Source organism: Emydura macquarii, unplaced genomic scaffold, assembly GCF_026122565.2.
Source record: "Emydura macquarii macquarii isolate MOO-44397 ecotype Brisbane River unplaced genomic scaffold, CSIRO-AGI_Emac_v2 contig_2063, whole genome shotgun sequence".
In the NCBI taxonomy this organism is placed as follows: domain Eukaryota; kingdom Metazoa; phylum Chordata; order Testudines; family Chelidae; genus Emydura; species Emydura macquarii.
Genome location: NW_027132200.1, coordinates 1,652,403 through 1,672,691, shown reverse-complemented (window position 1 = coordinate 1,672,691; position 20,289 = coordinate 1,652,403). Strand labels below are relative to the sequence as shown.

The following is a 20,289-nucleotide window of genomic DNA, read 5'->3' as shown; positions in this document are numbered from 1 at the left end:
CTCTTTTGGCCATGGTGTCACACTGGAAGCTCACGTTTGGCTAATTATCCACCACAACTCTCAAATTTTTTTCAGAGTTACTGCTTTCAAGGATAGACTCCCTCATCTTGCAAGAATGCCCTACATTCTGTGTTCCTAAATGTATACCATTACAAAGGTATTTAGGTGCCTAAACATGAAGATAGGCACCTATTGGTACATTACAAATGCATCTAAGCAGGATAGGTGCCTAACTCCAACTGAAGCTCATGGGATTCAGGTGCCTAAAAGGATTTACAAAAGCATCTATCTGCAATTTATGAAACCTAAATACCCTGATTCAAAAAAGCACTCAAACATCAACATTAATGGAACTTAACTTTATGCTTACCTTCGAATCATAGAATTGTAGGACTGGAGGGAATCTTGAGAGGCCATTTTGTACAGTCCCCTGTACTTATGGCAGGACTAAGTATTATCTAGACCGTCCCAGACAGGAGTTTGTCTAACCTTCTCTGGAAAATCTCCAATGATGGAGATTCCACAACTTCTCTAGGCAATGTATCCCAGTGATTAATCACCCTGACAGTTAGGAAGCTTTTTCTAATGTCCAGCCTAAACCAACCTTGCTGTAATTTAAGCCCATTGCTTCTTCTCATATCCTCAGATGTAAACAAGAATATTTTTTTCTCTTTCCGCCTTGTAACAACCTTTTATGTACTGAAAACTGTTATCATGTCCCCCCTCAGTCTTTTCTTTAGACCAAACAAAGCCAGTTTTTTCAATCTTCCCTCATAGGTCATGTTTTCTAGAACTTTAATCATTTTTGTTGCTCTTCTCTGGTCTTTCTCCAGTTTTTCCACATCTTTCCTGAAATGTGGCACCTAGAACTAGACACAATACTCCAATTGAGGCCTAAGCAGTGCAAAATAGAGCAGAAGAATTACTTCTCATGTCTTGCTTACAACAGACCTGCTAATGCATCCCAGAATGATGTTTGCCTTTTTTGCAACAGTATTACACTGTTGACTCATATTTAGCTTGTGATCCACTAGAAACCCCAGATCCCTTTCCACAGTACTCCTTCCTAGGCAGTCATTTCCTAGTTTGTGTGTGTGCAAATGATTGTTCTCTTTAAGTGGAGTACTTTGCATTTGTTATTATTGAATTTCAGCCTATTTACTTCAAACCATTTCTCCAGTTTGACCTGATTATTTTGAATGTTAATCTTATCCTCCAAAGCACTTACAACCCCTCCCAGCTTGGTATCATCCACTAACTTTATAAGTGTACTCTCTATGCCATTATCTAAATCATGGATGAAGATATTGAACAGAACTGGACCCAGAACTGATCCCTGTGGGACCCCACTCATTATGCCCTAAGTGCTTAAGTGGTTTGCTGAATATGGAGAGAATTACTCATATGGCTGAGGCAAAGCAAATGTTGAAGTGGTTTCCTCATTGATTCAGCAGTTTCATGATTCTGTGATTTCTGGGTCTGCTATTGAGAACTGTGGTATTACAATGTGGTACTTGAGGCATCCCAACCAATGATGAGACTAAATTATTTTGAAGCACAGATATTCTTTTCAAATATCTTGATCATTCTTTGAAAATTATGATAAAAACTTGGAAAAACAGTTTAGATGTAAGGATAAATGTACTGAATCATTGCAGGAAAATAATTCTGGTAAAAATAAATAGCTTTAATTCTAAGTAGTTTGCCACCTTAATTTCTCATTTCCTTGCATTTTTGTGTAAATTAACACTGTTAAATATATTATTGGTAGGGCTACTGTTTCATGAAAACTTATGGGTTTTGATTAAATTTATTTTAAGATATCCTGTCCAGGATATCTGAGAGAGAGCAGATTTTCCAATCCATGTCACTTCAAATCAGGTAGGGTAGGAACTTGAACCAGAGTGTGCTATATACCAGACCAGTGACTAACCACTAGACTGTAAAGAGAGTCCCTTTTTGCTTCTTCCTCATCTCCCCTCAAAAATTTCACTTTCACACCAAAGCAGGACAAAAAGAAATTTGAAACCATGAAATGCTTTGTGAAATTGAATTGTTGTTTTTGGGTCAGTCCTAATTATTGGTACTATGTACTGTGGTTTCTGAGGTTGCTATTTGCTGTAGATCTTGCAAAATGCCTTAGTTAAGAATTAAAAATAAGCAACTCACTTTTTTTCTCAAGGAGAAAGAGCTTTACATGTTCAAATTGGAGAAAGGCTGTTACTTAATTTAACAAAGAACATATAGCTCTTTGATTGACAGTTGATTTATGTGATACTATGAACCATATTAGTCCAATGACAAGGAACTTTTCAATGTCAATAATAGGTAACTTTTCAGCATACTGTGGGCCAGCTTGCGCAATTGTGCAAGATAGTAATAAGGCACGATGCGCCCCCTTATTACCACCTTGCTCTAGTTACCTTTATCACTGCTGACAGCACAAGATGGACATTCTGGGACACATATTCTGCAACGGGTGTAGACTAAATACAATTTACACTTCCATGGAGCAGTGGAGAGACCATTGCAAGACCCAATCTCCTTGACTGCTCCAAGAGTAGCAAAATAACATGCTCCCCCTTGTCAGAACAAACCACTAATTCTCAATATAGCACTGTATGTGAAAGACAACAGGAGTTCCTTATCTTAATCATGTTAAACATTTTCTATTTCAAATTGAAACTGCATTTCATTGAGATCCTTCTCCTACAGTCACCTCTGATGAACCAAATGAGAACCTCATTTTGCCTTGCTATGTAAAGCTGTATTACAACTTACTGCAAAACTATTGTTCTGATCATGATATTTTTCTTTAGAATGTGAATCAAGAATTATTTCCCATGTTTCCAATAACTGATGAAGGCTTTTTTCCCCACCTTATTTAGAAAACTGTCATTAGTGGGGAGACAATGGTCAAGCTTTTATTATCTGCATGTCAGTGTTTCCCTTTTAATATCATTGAATTAAATCACTAAGGGAGAGCCACACAAAAAAAAAAAAAAAAAAAAAGGAAAAAAGGAAAAAATACAGTCCCGATCATTGTACTACAAAAGTCCCCATAATGAATGTGTGTATTTTAATTTAGGGTTTTTTTCCTCCCCTAAACAGGGCCGTTCTCATATTTCTTGTATGCCTGGAACAGTTCGCCGTTGGAACTATCCATCTCCCCTCTGCATTGGTATGAATGCATTTTTTATAAGTATGTTGTTATAACTATTGGCTTTGGAAAGAGACATGCAGTAACATGCTTACTTCCCTCTGTGTATGATATGCCTCCTTCATTTCTATAGTTCTTCACAGTTTAGTCAAAACTACTTTCTTATTTTCCACATCTGCTCTTAAATTGTATTCCTTTTCTGGATACCTATTTAGAGTATGATTTTAAATTTCTGTATCAGCTCAGCAAAAGCTGTTCTCAATGTTAAAATAGTTTTGTAACATAAATTTGGGAGCAGTAAGGGGACCAGCATAAAGGCTGCCTCCTCTATTTTCTTCCAGGACATTTATTTTTTGTTTCTATTGTATATTGGATCTTTGGATCACTGTCTGCTTAAAGAGGCAGTGGGGGGAGATAAATTGTTGGGTAATACAGTGCAAAGTTTTTGTATTAATTATTATTGAAACAGAAACTGACTTTTGTTTTCTGCTTAACAGCTAAGTGTGGTGGAATATTGACAAATATGAGTGGAGTGATCCTGAGCCCAGGCTTTCCTGGAAATTACCCTAGTAACTTAGATTGCACATGGAAGATCTTATTGTCTATTGGATATGGTAAGTAAACATACATTAATGCGGATACAGCAGTGAAATGAGGACAGACACATGGGTGGTTTTAAGCAACAGGCCACAACTTTTATTAAATTTAAACACAGGAGAAGGGTGCTAACTACCCATCATCCATACTCTCCTATAACAGGCATTTCATTGGTTCCAGTGTGGGATTACAGGGCTCCTACCATATAACCCATAATTTGAGGTAGTGTCCCCTGAGTTTGCTCTACCACCACCACCATCCCCACTGCGAGGGAGACAGAGAGTGCAGCAGGGTGGGCACCTGGTCCTGTGGGGGCCCAAGGTCTGACCTCAGCCCACAAGGGCCACAAGTCCTCACCCTATTCCATGAGCCCAAGGACCATCACCAAATCCCTGGTTGCCTTTCATTTTATCTCTTTAAATGCACTGGAAACCAGCTGCAAGTTGTGACAAATTAACAACTCAACCAAGTACCTTAGTTAGGTAACAAGCACTTCCCTACTTGCCCCACTGTGACTTATGGGTGCTACATGGAAGGCAAAAGACTTGGTCATCTGCCAAGTGGCCCATGGGAGGAAATATTCCTTCCTAACCACAAATAGGCAAACAGCTAGACCCACAACATCTGTCAGGCTGGATTCCCATTCCTAGTTCAGAGTGTTTACAGTGGGGCTGCTAGAATGGAGCCAAAAGAGACTCCACATGGCCCCCACCCCAGGTTAAATCCTGAGAGCTAGCAAATGAGGGCCAATCTTTACCGTTCCCCCACAACTGGCCAGTGGGTGCCAGAGACTCCAAGTTAGGGGAGCAGCTAACTGGAATTCCTCAGCAAGTATCTCCTTCCTTGCTGCTGAGGCTGTCCTCTTTCATCTCCAGACCCCTCAAGTTCCCTCACCTGTTGAGGCAGATTGGTGGTATTTTGGAGAGCAATTAGTTCAAATCATCAGCAGATTAGATTTATATGCAAGTACTCTGACTTCCAAAATGAACTATGTTTTGTCCAGTTGAATTTATCTTATACCCCTAGCATAACTATGCAACAACAGTGCAAATAACTATACACTGTCTTTTCAATTAAAAATGGTTTGCAATTTATATTAAATCTTTGATCAGGGCAAATGTTAACTAAGAATGGTACGATGATGCATCAGATTAAATACAAAATGTAGTTTCAAATTCAGTTAGAGGTCTTTTATTTAACATGTCCTTTCCCAGTTCTCCAACATAACTTCTTCATTTTTGTTTCCATATGGTATGTTTATGAATAATGTTCTGTAAGTTGCATGAATGTAATGGACAGTAAGACTGAATTTCTGGTATCACAAATGAGGCTGAAAAAGTACTAAGCAATTGGAATCCAATATCTCAAATAACAACCACATACTTGTTTACAGTCTTCTTGGGCTCATTGGTGTATTACAGATGCTGTCTTAGTGTCTGCCTCTTAAAATAAATAATAATGAGATTGGGGTGATGGTCATGGATAACAAATGATTTATAACAGCACATATAAAAAGATATCTTATATCATTATTAGAAATAAAAGGGTGATGAGGGGTCATGCTGTGAAACATGATGACACATAGTGAAAATTTAACACCAGTGCTGCAATAAATTAATTAATTAAAAAAACCACTATTACTAAATTCACCATACCCTTGTCTAGAAATTAATTTATGTTCTGCTCTTTCAGCTTAGCTTCATAACATGGTTTTACATAACAAGATATACTATTTTCAGCAGATATATTATGCTAAGCTAATTGGTTAGGTTAACTAATTTCGGTATTACATATCCTGCTATCATTCAGAGCTCTTAAGATTTTGTTAATAGTATATACACATAAAAAAATTAGAGGGGGATCCTTGGCTGCTATTAATGGTCAGACCTCTATTGACTTCAGAGAAGTTGTGGCAGTTTACACCAACTGAGGAACTGCCCCTAAGCTTATATGATTTTTTTTGTCTTGCTAATTGTTAGGATAACAGTGTAAAGACTATTTTCTTTTGCATTATTTATATAAGGGTTTGTAGAGTTCTTCTTTACCGGTTAGTTTTTAAACCGTTGAGAAAATGTTCATATTTCCTGTTATGGTTTTACATTTTCAATCAGAACCTTTATATCAAACTCCACTGTGCTAGTCACTTTACAAATACACAGGTAATGAAAGACTCTGCCCCAAAGAGCTTATAAAACAAGAATGTATCCAGTGACCCCTAATTCTGCAGGCACTTAAACACTGATTTGTAAGTCAAGCTTCCTCTGAAACATAAAGTGTCACAGAAGAAAATATATTGTTTTCTTCGATATAGGAAGAAAACTTCGTATATCAGGGACTCAAGCAATATTAAGAGAAAGCCAGTTGGGAAAAAATACTCCAACAAAAATATTTATAATTCAGTCAAAAATATATGTCTCTATTTTCTAAGCCTTTCCCTGTAACATTTATATGACTTTATAGAATGCTATATTGTCACACTTCTATTATTTTAATCTCTAAGATTATGAATAAAGGGACCCAGCCATGGTGTATTGCTGATCCTAATGAATACCAAAATATGTTCTCCTCTACTCTACTTTACCCTCTGTAAGTTTTACTGAGAAGTTTCATCTCCTTATTACAAGCACCTAGTTCACATGACATTGTTCTCTTAAAGATACAGTTCCAGTAGGATCACAGTAGTAACTCTTGGAAAATACAAAGACAACTACTGAAGCTAACGAGGGCTTTGGAAAAATTAATTAATAAAATTGAATATCTGGCTGGGGTTAATTTTTTATTTTTTATTTAAACATACAAACAGGGAAATAATTTTTTTCTAGCTTCTGGCTCACCATGTTGCCTTTTTAGAATCATCTTTAAAACTTTGTTTTAAAATTGGACCTAATCATAATTCAGTCACCATATATTGTACATGGCAAGCAAACATACAGTAGTAGGACAGGAAATTGTAAGGGCTATAATGTTTGGTAAAATGAGTCCGAACTGCTCGATAGTTCTTATATATTGTTGTTAATAATACTTATTAGTCTGTGTTCCCAAAGTAAAGGTGTATACATAATTTGTAATAACAGTAGAAATAATCTAGTAGAAAACTTTCTCACCTTGAAATCTTTGATGGATTCCTTCATTACTTTTGACTGATATGATTAATATTCAATGATGAAACACAGTATATTACAGACTTGCGGTAGTGAGGTTATAGTTAAGGTTGCATCAGATTTTCTGTTTTATGGATTCTATACCACAGTCTCTGACCTTTGTATAGAACTATTTTTTGTAAACATGCCATGAAGAATTTGAACCTAATTTCAGCCACTAATTAATATTTATGTGGAATTTTTTAGAAAACTTGGGAAAAGCCTGATTTTTTTTTCCCGCCTAAGGTTCGATTCTCAAAAGGAGTTAGATGCCTAACTGACACTTCAGGTTCCTAAATGCCACAATTGGGCCCCACTGGGATTCACAAAACCCTTGTTCAGCTGCCCCCAAACACTGGAAGCACCTAAAGTTGCTTAGTGCCTAAATTTTTGTTGTTAAGGTTCCTTAAGTATCTACGTTTCTGTCTTTGAGCATATGCACTACAGCCCCATGCCAAGAGCCCAGACACCTAAGCACTTCAGCCATGCATGAACAGAGGAAGATAGGCATTCCTTCTCCTAACTTGCCCATGGTGCCTGATCCAATAAACGTGCTCAGACCTCTTCTATGGATAGGACCCCAATAGGTGAGCTCACATAAAACATCAGGGCAGTAGGGGGACCTCACTCATAACTTTTAATCCAGTGGTTATTGTACTGACTTGGGACATGGGAGACTCCATTTCAACCCCTCTTCTCCTCCACACACATGAAGGATAGAAGAGATTCGAATTGACATATGCCACCTCTTGGTTGAGCATTGTAACCACTGGGCAATTAGCATATTTTGATGTGGGGTTCTCTCAGGGCTTGTCTTCACTTACCTTCGAGATTTGGCGGCAGTCAACCGGAGTTATGCAAGCTACGGGAAAACTTGTGTAACTCCCATCGACTTCTCTGCTTCTCTTCGGCGCACCGTCTTCACTGCACTGTGCCAATGGGAACCGCGTTCCTGTCGACGCAGTGCTACGCAACTTGAGAAGGTGGTCTTAATACGTCGATTTCTGGATCAACTGAATGGGTCTTCACTGACCGCTCAGTCGATCCAGAGAAGTCTATCTGACGGCGGTGAATTTGAAAATATAGCCTCAGTCTCTGCCATTGAAACTGTTCCACTTTGGATAAATAATGAAAGAGATATTGAGTGAGAGAGAAAACAAATATGAGAATGACTCTTTAGCATAGTGCTTACAGCACTTACCTAGGAGGTCGGAGATCCAGGCTCCCTCCTTCAATGACTTTTTATTATTATTATTATTTATTTATTTATTATCCACAATGTAACAGCTTCAATAGACAGCCCCATATCAGAATATCCAAAGCTCAGTGTATACATCAGCCTGTATAAATGCCCATTGTGATCCTGGGAGACTCAGCCTACCCCTTGCTCTTGTGGCTCAGGAAGCCTTACATTGGAAACCTTGACAGCACTAGGAGCACTTCAACAACAGGCTCAAAAGGTGCAGAATGGCCACTGAATGTGTGTTTAGCAGATTAAAGGATTGTTGGCACTGCCTTTTTGGCATGTTAGACCTCAATGAGGAAAATATTCCCATGTTGACAGCAGCCTGCTGTGCGCTGCATAACATTTGTGATTAACAGGGGAAAGTTTCCACAGGAGTGGTGTGTTGAGTGCAGATCGTCTGGCAGCTGATTTTGAGCAATCAGATACCAGGGCTATAAGATGGGCTTAACGGGGGGCTATTCAAATCAGAGAATCTTTGAAGCATCATTTTGACAATGACCCCCGGTAATATGTGTTTCCGGAATGCATTCAGCCAGGCATTGTTTCCTTGCTGCCGTGAATGACCCTTATAATGGTTTCTGCCTGACAGATAATTGTATGCAAATTTGCCAGTTGCCAATGTGTATGAATTCCAGCAGCGACCAAATTGTCAGACACAAATAAAAATTAATTTTATTTCTGAGACTACATTTTTATTACTCAGCAACACACAGATTTCCATTTTTTACAAGGAAAATGACACAGATACACTATCTGAATTGAGGCTCTCACAGTTGTGCGTAAATCCAACTGTCATTCTCATTCCTGTCCCTTAGGTGGAGTGCAAGGGGTACTGTGATGGGCTGGGTGTTAACTCACAGACTGGGATCTGCTATTAGTGTGCTCAGGAATTGACACAACTCTTGTTCGATAATGACAGAAAGGCTTTAATTACTATACTTATAAACATATAAAATGAGCCCCCAAACCAAAAGTCCAGTATATTTTAGCTGCAAAAGCAATTATCCTCACCAATGCAGGCAAGAGGCGGTGATGGTTTCTTAGCAGCTTCCCCTGAGAGCCTGGATCCGTGGTCTCAGAAGGCAGCTGGGCAAGATGGTAGTTCTTTTCAGTTTCTTGTCAAGAGTGATTCTTCTTCTCTTGAAGCTTGCCTGCTTGCTTATATCCATTGCTTCTCTTTTATATTCTTAAATCCAATGTTTTTCAAAGCATTTTGGTAATTTACATGAGTAAACACAGGAATTCCAGAAAACAATTCAAGAGGGAGAGACCCATGTGCTTTAATTAGTGAAAAGGTGCTAGCCACCTAGATTTGTTCTTTAGTTTCAGTGTTCCACCCTTCAAACAAAGGGGTATTGGGGTTGTTGTGATTAAATTGAGCAATACCTGGGGTGGCATCCAGCCATTAGCTTTGATCACAAGGTATTTTGAGAGGTCTGGAGCCATGGAGGTCTAGCACGCCCTGCATTTAACACATTTCTATTTACTGCATAGATGAGTTACTCCCAGCGGATAAATTCATTAGGGAAAATGGTCCAGACAAGAGAGGCAATTAATAAACAGTTATCTTAATGAAATACCAGACATAGTTTGAGAATAGGAAGACAGCATGGGTGTGTTGCAATGAGAAACAATCACCCCTTTTCAAAAGGGACTCCAGCCACCATTTCACATATTCTGCAATATGCATTTATTAATTTGGTAGTTTAATTTTATAAGTAGGCCCAGCTTAGCTGAAATTCCACGGTCTACACTGGGAACGTGCAAGAAATGCATGTGGGAATTTGAGGAAGACATGGAATGCAGTTTGTATGGACTGTAGGGGGAGCATGAATGTATTGTGATTGTAGTGCAATCAGGGACCTCAGCATCTCTGTTTGGTCCTCTGTCAGCTTTATCATCTGATCCTGCCCCAATTTCTTCTCCTGGCTATCCATTTTTAATTTTTCATTTGCTGTCTCTCTCCACGCCCTGTGATCACAATCTGCTGCATCAGATGATTGCAGCACTTCCCCAAACATGTTCTCCTTACTCCTCTTGTTTCACCTCCTTGTTTGCAGAGGGAGTGTGATGGGATGGATTAGGCCCAGAGGCCCCCTGTTGGAGGCCTCAGGGTCCTGCCACTCCCTGTCCCAGAGAGGAGCAGAGGAGAAGCCCTCCAAACATCCTAGAGTAGCTTTAGGGGAAGCTGCCAATCAGAGGGGCTGCAGGAGCGGCCAATCAGGGGCCAGGAAGGCCATATGAAAGGAGCAGCTGAGGCAGAGTCAGTCAGTTGCTGCCTGTAGCTGGAAGGTAGAGGATTGGGTTCCTGGCTGGCTGAAAGAGCAGCAGGCCCACAGTCAGTTGAGCTCAATGTGGGCAGAGACAGGAGAGCTAAAAAGGAGCTCCTGGCCAGCTGCTGGGACTGAGCAAAGTCTAAGCCCAGGAAGGGCTGTAGCAAGGCAGTGTCTCCAGGGAGGAAGCCTGGGCTGGGAGAAGGTAAAGACTGTATATCTAAAGGGGGTTGTTCTGCTCCACCTACAGACAGTGTGTGTGACTCGACCGGAGGGCTGAGTCACTGAAGACCTGCTGAAGAAACCATCAACCAAGGCAGGGAGGGGCACTGGTGAGATGTGGGTGCCACCATGTTCCACAAACTAAGTGATTGCTAACATGCACTCAACCAGGGGGGCACTCATGGGAGGTAGGTGCCACCGCATTGCAAGGCATATCAAAGGCATATCTGGAGAAGCACAAGAAGCAATCAACAGAGGCAGTATTGCGAGTACCTTGAATCATAACAGTTAAATACATCTTTCTGACTCTGCCTTGGCAAGCACACAGCTAGGCAAGTGCACTAAACATGGTGAGTATGGCCCATGGCGGAAAGGGGCAAGATGGGGCAAAGGGTGGCTTCCAAAGGGGATCAGTATAAAATGCTAGGTACACGACTGTAAATTCTGACACCATTTTCCACAGGTGGGGGAGGTTGAAGCAGAGATCTCACTTGTGAGAGTAACTGAGGATACAAGAGTGCATCTCCTGCAAGCGTGTGGCTTCAGATTGGGTCCACGTTCTGCTCACCCATGTGCCACTTTGTTTCTTGCCCCGCTGTAAGAAACTTTGCCATGCCAATTGGCAATTACTTCTACAGGAACAAAACAACATAGTGGATTTCAGATTACCTCCAGGACAGTTTCCTAGAGATCTCTATGGAGATTACCATTTCCACAGGGACTCCACTGCATAGCTGCATAAGGGAATGGGAAGAAGATGCAAATAGTGATAGCCTTGTTAATTTTTATCCCTTACCCCACTTCTAATATGTAACAAAATAAAGGACACCTCTGTCTCAAGGCACCATGCAGTATCAATTCAAAATAAGCACTTAACAAAGTGCCCCTGTCCTGCATCAGGTGCACAAGAGTGAGAGTGCTGTGACTGTCTAGATCCCTCTGGAGACAAAAAGAGGTTCTGGCTCACCACACTACCAGTCTCTGATGACCCTATCGCTTGTCCAATTCCTTCTCTAAGTCCACTTCCTCATCCACCACTTCTTCCTTGGGGTTGACTCGGCAGGCTGCTGCCTCCAGCCTCCCAAAATATCCATGGAGCTCTTTGCAGTGGAGGTGGGGGTCACCACTGAGGATGGCATCCACCTCCTTGTAGAAGTGGCAGGTGTTCGGCACTGCACTAGAGCAATGGTTTGCTGTCTAGTTCGATTGCATCAGCTCCTTGATTTTAGCATGCCATTGAGGTGTGTCCTTTTGGTGCCCCTTCACAAACATGCCACGAACAATATGCTCATAGGTATTGAAGATCCTACAGCTGGAGCAGAGCTGGGATTGCACAGCCGCCTCTCCCCACAGACCCAGCAGATGAAACTACTCCGGTATACTCCAGGTGGGAACACGTTTGCTATGGGGAACCAGCATGGTCAGTTGAGAAGATGCTATGTGAACTCTCCATGCCAAACAAACAAGAAGAGGAATTTCAAAAATTCCCAGGCCTTTAACGGGGGGGGGGGAGGGACACATGGCTGTATACTTAGCTGAAGGGCAGCAGAGTTCAAACTGATCAGACTGGTCACAATGGGCATTGTGGGACACATCCTGGAGGCCTCTTAGGGCGACATAAACGAGCACAGTGTCTACATCACTCTAACTTTGATGCAAAATGCTCTATGCCTCTCGTCACGGTGGTTTTATTATCTCAGAGTAGCAGGAGAGTTAAATCATCAAGAGGAGCATTGCAGAGTCCTCCACTGTTTTGTCGATGAATGCTGACTTTTGTCAACAAAACTCTGTAGTGTACAGAAGGCCTAAGTCCATTATTTTGGTGTCTAGCAGAGTTATGAATTTTAAGTTCCCAAGCTTGTCTTTTGAAGATATTGCACAGGTTTCCTTTGAGGACAAGGACAGGAGTAGTAACTGTTTTGTGAAAAGTGTTTGCCTACAGGCGACTGGGTGTTTTTGACCTTTATCATTTTTCTGTGTGAGTTCATTCAAGAGTGTAGTGATTATCTCATTTAATCCACATAATTGTTACTTGGTCATTTAGTGCACAGGATGAGGTACACCGCATGTTGTACATGTGATGGGCAAGTGTGAGACCCATAGATCTTAAAAGGTGTGTTGTGGGATATTGATTATCATAGCAGTGAAGATATGTCTGAAAGTTTTACATCTATTATGCAGGGGCTGGTGAGGAATGCATTTTGAGTCTTTGACCTCCAATCATCACACAACATCACTACTTGCTTTGAAATTAGCATGTTTTTGTTACAGTTCTTCATTTGTAGTTCACAAAGCTTCTTTCCTTGCTTGATGGCTCGTTTGATGGGTTATACACAATGTAAATGTTTGTTATTATATTATAACACGATACAAATAAGTTGAACAATGCAAGTAACATCTCATTAGTTTTCATTATGTTTAAACACCAAATACACTCTGATATATTTAACAGTTAAAACTTTGATCTATAGCAATACACAAGTGAACTGACCTTGAGCCGGCACCTGGTCTGCCAGCATCACACTTTTATTTCAAAATAATATTTTTAAAATTAAATTAGTACAAAATACATTTTAGAAATCATCCCCCCAACTAATAACTTAAAAATAGTCACAGTATTTGTCCTCCTCCCCACAAGTCTTTATCAAAATAATTCACACAGTTTTAGATCTCTTTTGCCAGGTTCAATCTCAGGGACACTTTCACAGATACATTATATTACAAGACCATGACAAAAAGGGACCTGTAACTGATGTTTTAACAATCCCTTAACGATAGTAGAGTAAGCTACTATATACTACTGTGAGCTCTTAAATCAGAAAGTGCTGACTTTCATTTATTACAAAAACAACTACATCAGGTGTGTAAATATATGTGTAAAGACTGTTTTCAAATTCTGATCAACACTATAAAAAGTTATTCTGAAGGGTTGTTATGTGGTACTAAATGGGTAAATATTTGTGTCATGAAGGACTGAGCCAGGTGGCTTTCTTTGACATTTAGGGCCTGATCCAACTCCCACTGAGGTACATAGACTCTCAATTACTTTAATCCTTTGAAAAGGATTCATTTTAATTCCTTCTACCTTGCTCTGATATTTATGCCACCCTTATAAAGGAATAAAATCTGCATCCTTCACTGGGCTCAATGGAAGCAGGGGGAGCTATGCAAAAGCTCAGTGCAAAACTGAGGCCAAGGGTTTCCCAAAATGTGATGCTTCTTTCATTTGTTATGTGGGAAAATACTGTCAATCTGTAACAGAAACAATGTTAAAAATCCAGCAAGATAAATTTAAATATATGCAAAATAAATTGTTTGAATAGTTCCTTAGGCTATGAGTCAAGATGGCTATTGGTGGTTAATATTTCTGAAAGAAAATAAGCACAGTTTGAGAATTTGAGTACTTAAAGTATATCCAAACTGCGGGGTGGAGGGGGAATTCCCGTGGAGATTGGCGCAGGAAGTAGTGCAATTAGAGTTGCCTTTTGATAGTAATTTCATTTCTTTAGCTATCAGTCTCATCCTGTATTATTTTATGACAGTAGTGGTTTCACATAGAAAACTTTGCATTGCCATGTCAAACTGACAATCATAAATAACATGAATAAACTCTAGAGTTCACATCTGAGTGATATATATACAGTATGTCTTCAAATCTGAACTGACATTTGAATTGCCTCTAATTCAGAAATATGTATTGTTGTGTACTAAAAAGTCTGTCATTTCAGATAGATAATTTATAATGATTTCAACCATCTAATCTCTCTGTCTCTCAAAAAGCTTGAATGCTTTGATTTAGGCATTTAAATCCATATTCACTCACCTAAATAAGAGTGGCCTGATTTTCAGAGGAGTTATGTTTCTGATAGCCCTCACTAAAGATAACACTTCTGAAATCAGACTACTTTTTTTACATGCCTAAATGTGGATTTAGGTACCTAAGTTTGAAAATGTTGGCCACAATATAAGCTATATAGCACTGGTTTCTTGATTATGTCAGTTTCTGTATTTGTGTACTGTAACATGAAAAAATGTATTATGAATATTGTTTATAATTCTGATTACTTTCCCATACAGGTGCACATATTCAATTTCTGAATTTCTCTACTGAAGCTAATCATGACTTTCTTGAAATTCAGAATGGGCCTTACCACACGAGTTCTATGATAGGCCAGTTTAGTGGAATGGAACTCCCACCATCTTTGCTAAGTACAACTCATGAAACACTCATCCATTTTTATAGTGATCACTCAGAGAATCGACACGGGTTTAAGCTTGCATTCCAAGGTAAGTAATAATTAAATGAACAAACCTTATAAAAGCATGTTAATGTATTTATTATGGGATGATCCTAAAATATTTTTCTTTTTTTTTCCTTTTAATAATTATGATAATGCATAGCTCTTATACAACGTTTTTCATCCATAGACCTCAAATTTCTTTATGTTATTATCCCCACCTTACAGAAAGGGAAACTGAATCAGCTGTTTAGTGACTTGCCCAAGTTTAGAGCCTACAGTAGAACCCAGGTTTCCAGGCTTCCATTTTAATTCCTATCTACTGGACTATGTTGCTTCCTTTTGTTGCCCTGCTGGCCAAATTTAAAAGTCCTCATTATTAGGGTTGTACTCACCTTAATAGGAGTTTTACCTGAGTAAGACTTGTCAAAATTGAGTAATAATTTCAGGTTTTGGACCTAATTATTTAGTAATTTAGTTTATGTATATATTATAAAATATAAATATTTCTAACATGTTGAATTTTGCAATCTAAACTCCCATGAAAAGAAACAGAAACTGAGAATGCCAAGAAATGCAACTAATGCATGCATTTTCATTCATCTGACGAAGTGGGTTTCTGCCCACAAAAGCTTATGCCCGAATACATTTGTTAGTCTTTAAGGTGCCACAGATATCTCGTTGTTTAACTAAAACAAATACATTCAAATTTTCTTAAGCACATCCAAACCCCTATGAAGATTTATTCATGTGCTTTACTTTAAGTACTGTGAGTAGTCCTACTGACTTTGGTGCAACTATTCAAAGTACATAAAATAAAGTATATGCATAAATCTTTGCTGGATGCAAATGGAACAAAGCCATTGGTAGAGGCCATAGGGGATTGTCACAATGGACCTTTCCTGTCTAGGAGAACTAATGATGATGATAATGATGATTTGCTGGATCAGGGCATAGACTTTTGCATAACGTTTAAGTTTATGAAATAGTGCATACGAGCTATTTAATATTTTATCTATCTTCCTTTTTAGTTTTTCTCATCTCCCAATTTTTCCATTGATGAATATAAACAACATGACTAATTAGTGTACATTTCTAACTTCAAAATGATACTATGAGCCTTAATCACTGTTGCAGGGTCAAGGGCAGAGCAATGGAGAGAATGGCTGATTGTAAGCTCAGGTTTGAACAGAAAGTACTCTCTGGTTAGGATTTTACTGTGGGAGTTCTGGTTTAATTGAAATCCGATACCAGTTTAAAAATGTATTTTAATGTTATGGTCTGGGATGCAGGTCATCTGGCCTAGTAGTCAGAGCAGGAGTCAGGTCTAGTGGGATGCTGGGGGATAAAGCCAAGCGTCAGCACCAGACTCAACTGCCAATTAATAGAGCCAGGGGTCAGGCCAGAGTCAGAACCATGAATCGAAGCTGAAGGCCAGAGCCATGGTTAGACACCAAATGCAAGAGCCCAGGGATAAGCCAGAATCAGGGTCAGAAATTAGAGGCTGGGCTCAGAGCCAGGACTGATGACTGTTGTTCAGAAGGAAGGTGTAAGGGCAGGAACTGGAGAAAAGGCCAGATTCAAGCATGGAGCAGGAGCACGATGGGAACAAGATAGAAGGCAGGGGTGAAGCAGGAGCCAAGCAGGAATCAAGAACAGGGGTGTGTTCAGGAGAGGGGCACAAGCAGGGTCCAATGCAGCCACAACTGGAAACAATCTTGTTGCTCAGACAAACTCCCTGTTCCTCCTTCTGACTTAAATAGTGTGGTTGGACCCATCGGTGGATCTGGGTGATCTTCAGTAAAGGCTCCTGTGTGTGGTACTTTGGGTGAAGATATAGTCCTACTAGCTTTTTAGCCCACCAGGTTTCAGCAGACCTTGAGTAGAAGCTGGGATTCAGCAGCTGTCTGAGGACTCCCAGGCCTGGGTTCAAGACCCAGAGTGTTATGCCCAAATACATTTGTTAGTCTTTAAGGTGCCACAGATCTCTCGTTGTTTAACTAAAACAAATACATACAAGTGCAAGATTTACGGTCTTTCCAAGCAGTTTTAGAAGCAGCAAACTAAAAAATACTATAACAAAAACACAGTATAAAACCATAAGGAGAGCTCCTCAGTTTTCCCCAAAGCTATCTGCCGTCATTTCTGGCTAGTACAACCCCAGTGTCTCTTTGTCTATAGACTGTAACAAATTCTTCTTTAACAGTGTTGAGTCCAAATGAGATAACTGTACTTAAGACCTCAAACATCAAGCCATTAACTGGTATCTGTGAACTATTGTAACTAGAATAGCAAGGTTTTGGCATCCCCTCCAAAGAAGGGAAGAAACTAATTTGTTTTATGATTTTTTTGTCTGTAGAGTTTTTGGAGAGAAAGGGCAAGTAGGCTTGGTTTGGAGTTTATTGTAATGTTGATGATGATTTATATCTTTTGTATCCCTGATGGAAAATGTGTTTTAATGTGCTTAGTGCCCTGTAATTTTCTTTTGCCTTAAAGAAAAAATGGTTAAACAAACCATCATCTGTTATTCCTGTTCAGAGTTCTGGCAGAATACAGGGAAGGCTGTTAGTGATATTTTATAACGAACATTGTATACAATATTATAATATTGCACAACATAATGACAATTGTACCTGGTATATTTAAACCTTGAAATTCTATGTACCTTATAATTCACACAACAAAATTGTTGGGTCATTTTATCATCTGCATTGCAATTTGTTAGCAGGGTTCTGCAGTGAGCTCATATTACTGAAAGTTCTGTTTGCTTTAAATCTATGCTACAGTGCATTTATTATGAAATATCAAATAATGAAAATGTAACCATAGTGCACTGTGGTGATTTTTTCTCCTTACTTTTGTATTGTGTTTGTCTGCTTGGGCAAGAATCCTTCCCTCTCCAAACAAGTGCGTAGAGATGTGTGACTATGAAGTTGATGCTGGAGGCCACAGAAACTGTATGTTCCATTCATAGTAGTGAGGGGACAGGGTTAAGAAAGGGGCATGGATGAGCCCATAAACTGTAAATCTATGACTACAAAGATCCACCACATTAGAAATGTTCTATTGTTACAGAAGCTACTCTGACCCATAGGCTGTGGAGAAGAAATTGGGTGAAATCCTAACCTCACTGAAGTCACTGGAAGTTTTGCCATTGACTTCAGTGATACTAGGATTTCACTTTTTACATCATGCTCATCTGCACTGTGACAGGGCCAGACCACATGGCTATGAAAGAGTGCTGGAGGGCATGTATATTAGCCCCAGGCTCCATAAAGCCCTCTTCCCTGGGTAACCCAGCTGGGGCTAATTCAAGACAATTGGGCCAATTAGGCCACCTGGAGCCTATCAAAGAAGCTGCCCCAGCAGATAAAAGCCTCCGCTTCAGGCAGGCCAGGAGGGCTGAAGGGAGTTAACAGCCAGAGGAGAGGAGGCACAGAGCAAAGTGAAGCGAAGCAAAGCGGAGCGGAGCGGAGAAGAGCTGCCCTGCCCTGCCCTGCCCTGCCCTGCCCTGCCCTGCCCTGCCCTGCTGCAGCGATAGCTGCAGGGCTTGGGACTATCATCCGCTGCTGCTACCACACCGAGGCGGAGAGGCTCCAGTCGGGGAAGGTTGAACAACCCCTCACGCCGGTACCAGGGAGCAGGCTACAGGCCAGGGGGCCACGGACAGGCGACCCAGGGAAGGTAGTTGGCCTCGGGGACTGAGCAGGGTGAGACCACTCCTCACAGGGTCCCTGGGTCGGGGGCCCGGGGCAGAGGGCGGGACCGGGTCCCCCCCCCCCCCTTCACTCCCCTCCCAGCCGCACCACTGGCGTAGCCGGTGAAGCGCAGGATCCACAGGGCGGAGCAGGCGCACCCCACCACAGCACACACAGTTACTCCATGGAGAATCCCTGTGTGACACCCTTTTACTTACCCTTTGAGCTTGTTTAGCTTAACCAAAAGAAGGCTGAGGGAAGATATGATTACTCTCTATAAGTACATCAGAGGAATAAATAACAAGGAGGGAGAGGAATTGTTTAAGTTCAGTGCCAATGTGTGCACAAGAACAAATGGCTATAAACTGGCCATCAACAAGTTTAAGCTTGAAATTAGAAGAAAGTTTCTCATCATCAGAGGAGTGGAGTTCTGGAACACCCTTCCAAGAGGTGCAGTTGGGACAAATAACCTAATTGGCTTCAAGACTGAGCTTGATAAATTTATGGAGGGGATGGTATGAAGGAACTACGTACAATGGCAAGTGGCCCATCGGTGACTAACAGTAGCAAAAATCCCCAACTGCTGGAGACAGGACACTAGATGGGGACGGCTCTGAATTACTACACATAATTCTTTCCCAGGTATATGCCTGCTGAGTTTTGCCCACATGCTCAGGGTCTAACTGATCACCATATTTGGGGTCGGAAAGGAATTTTCCCCCAGTCAGACTGGCAGATACCTAGTGTTTTTTTTTTGCCTTCATCTGCAGTGTGGCTCCTGGGTCACTTGCAGGTTTAAACTAGTGTAAATGGTGAATTTTCTGTAACTTGAAGTATTTGAGGACTTCTGTAACTCAGCCAGAAGTTAGGGGTCTATTTGTGGAGTGGGTGAGATTCTGTGGCCTTCAATGTGCAGGAGGTCAGACTGGATGATCACAATGGTCCCTTCTGACCCTAAAATCTATGTGTTTATGAGCAGAGTGGGGGATTTGCCTCTCATATGCTATCTCACTAAATCCATGGTGGATCTTCAGATCACTAAAGTGAATAAACAAGTTTCTTCTGTATTTTAAAATACTGATGGGGATGAATTTAGGTCTCCCTTTCAACTCCTCCCTCCTCCCGCCATCTGACAGAATTATCTCTTCTGGTCAAGAATGAATGGGAGTGGGGCGCTAAGGCACGAGACATGATATTGCTTTCCATAACCCCATGCTTTTCCTTATGATCTCTTTTCAAATATGCCTCCCCTCTGTTTTCTCCATATTTTATCTTGTCACTTGATCCTGACAGTAGTATTGGTCCACTACTGGATGAAATGGTAGAATTATCAATAATAATTCAGAAAAGGCAGATGTATTAAATAAAACAGATGATGCAATCTCATGATATGGTGATGATGTTAAACTTTTCATTCCACTATTTCCCCTGGAGGATATTAAACGGAAGCTACCGAAGTTAGACATTATAAAATCAATAATTTTGGTTAACTTGTACACAAGAATTTTAAAAGAGATGACTCCATATTTTATCTTGTCACTTGATCCTGACAGTAGTATTGGTCCACTACTGGATGAAATGGTAGAATTATCAATAATAATTCAGAAAAGGCAGATGTATTAAATAAAACAGATGATGCAATCTCATGATATGGTGATGATGTTAAACTTTTCATTCCACTATTTCCCCTGGAGGATATTAAACGGAAGCTACCA

General features: G+C 40.4%; 1 protein-coding gene across 1 annotated transcript in view; it reads left to right on the top strand.

Annotated features, from left to right (window-relative positions):
* CSMD1 (CUB and Sushi multiple domains 1) overlaps nt 1-20,289 on the top strand; it is a 1,845,645-nt gene that overhangs the window by 1,591,071 nt on the left and 234,285 nt on the right. Inside the window, exons 39-41 of the mRNA XM_067558441.1 lie at nt 3,112-3,181; nt 3,658-3,774; nt 14,716-14,925. Coding sequence (XP_067414542.1) covers nt 3,112-3,181; nt 3,658-3,774; nt 14,716-14,925 — 397 coding nt within the window. The remainder of the gene's footprint in view (nt 1-3,111; nt 3,182-3,657; nt 3,775-14,715; nt 14,926-20,289) is intronic.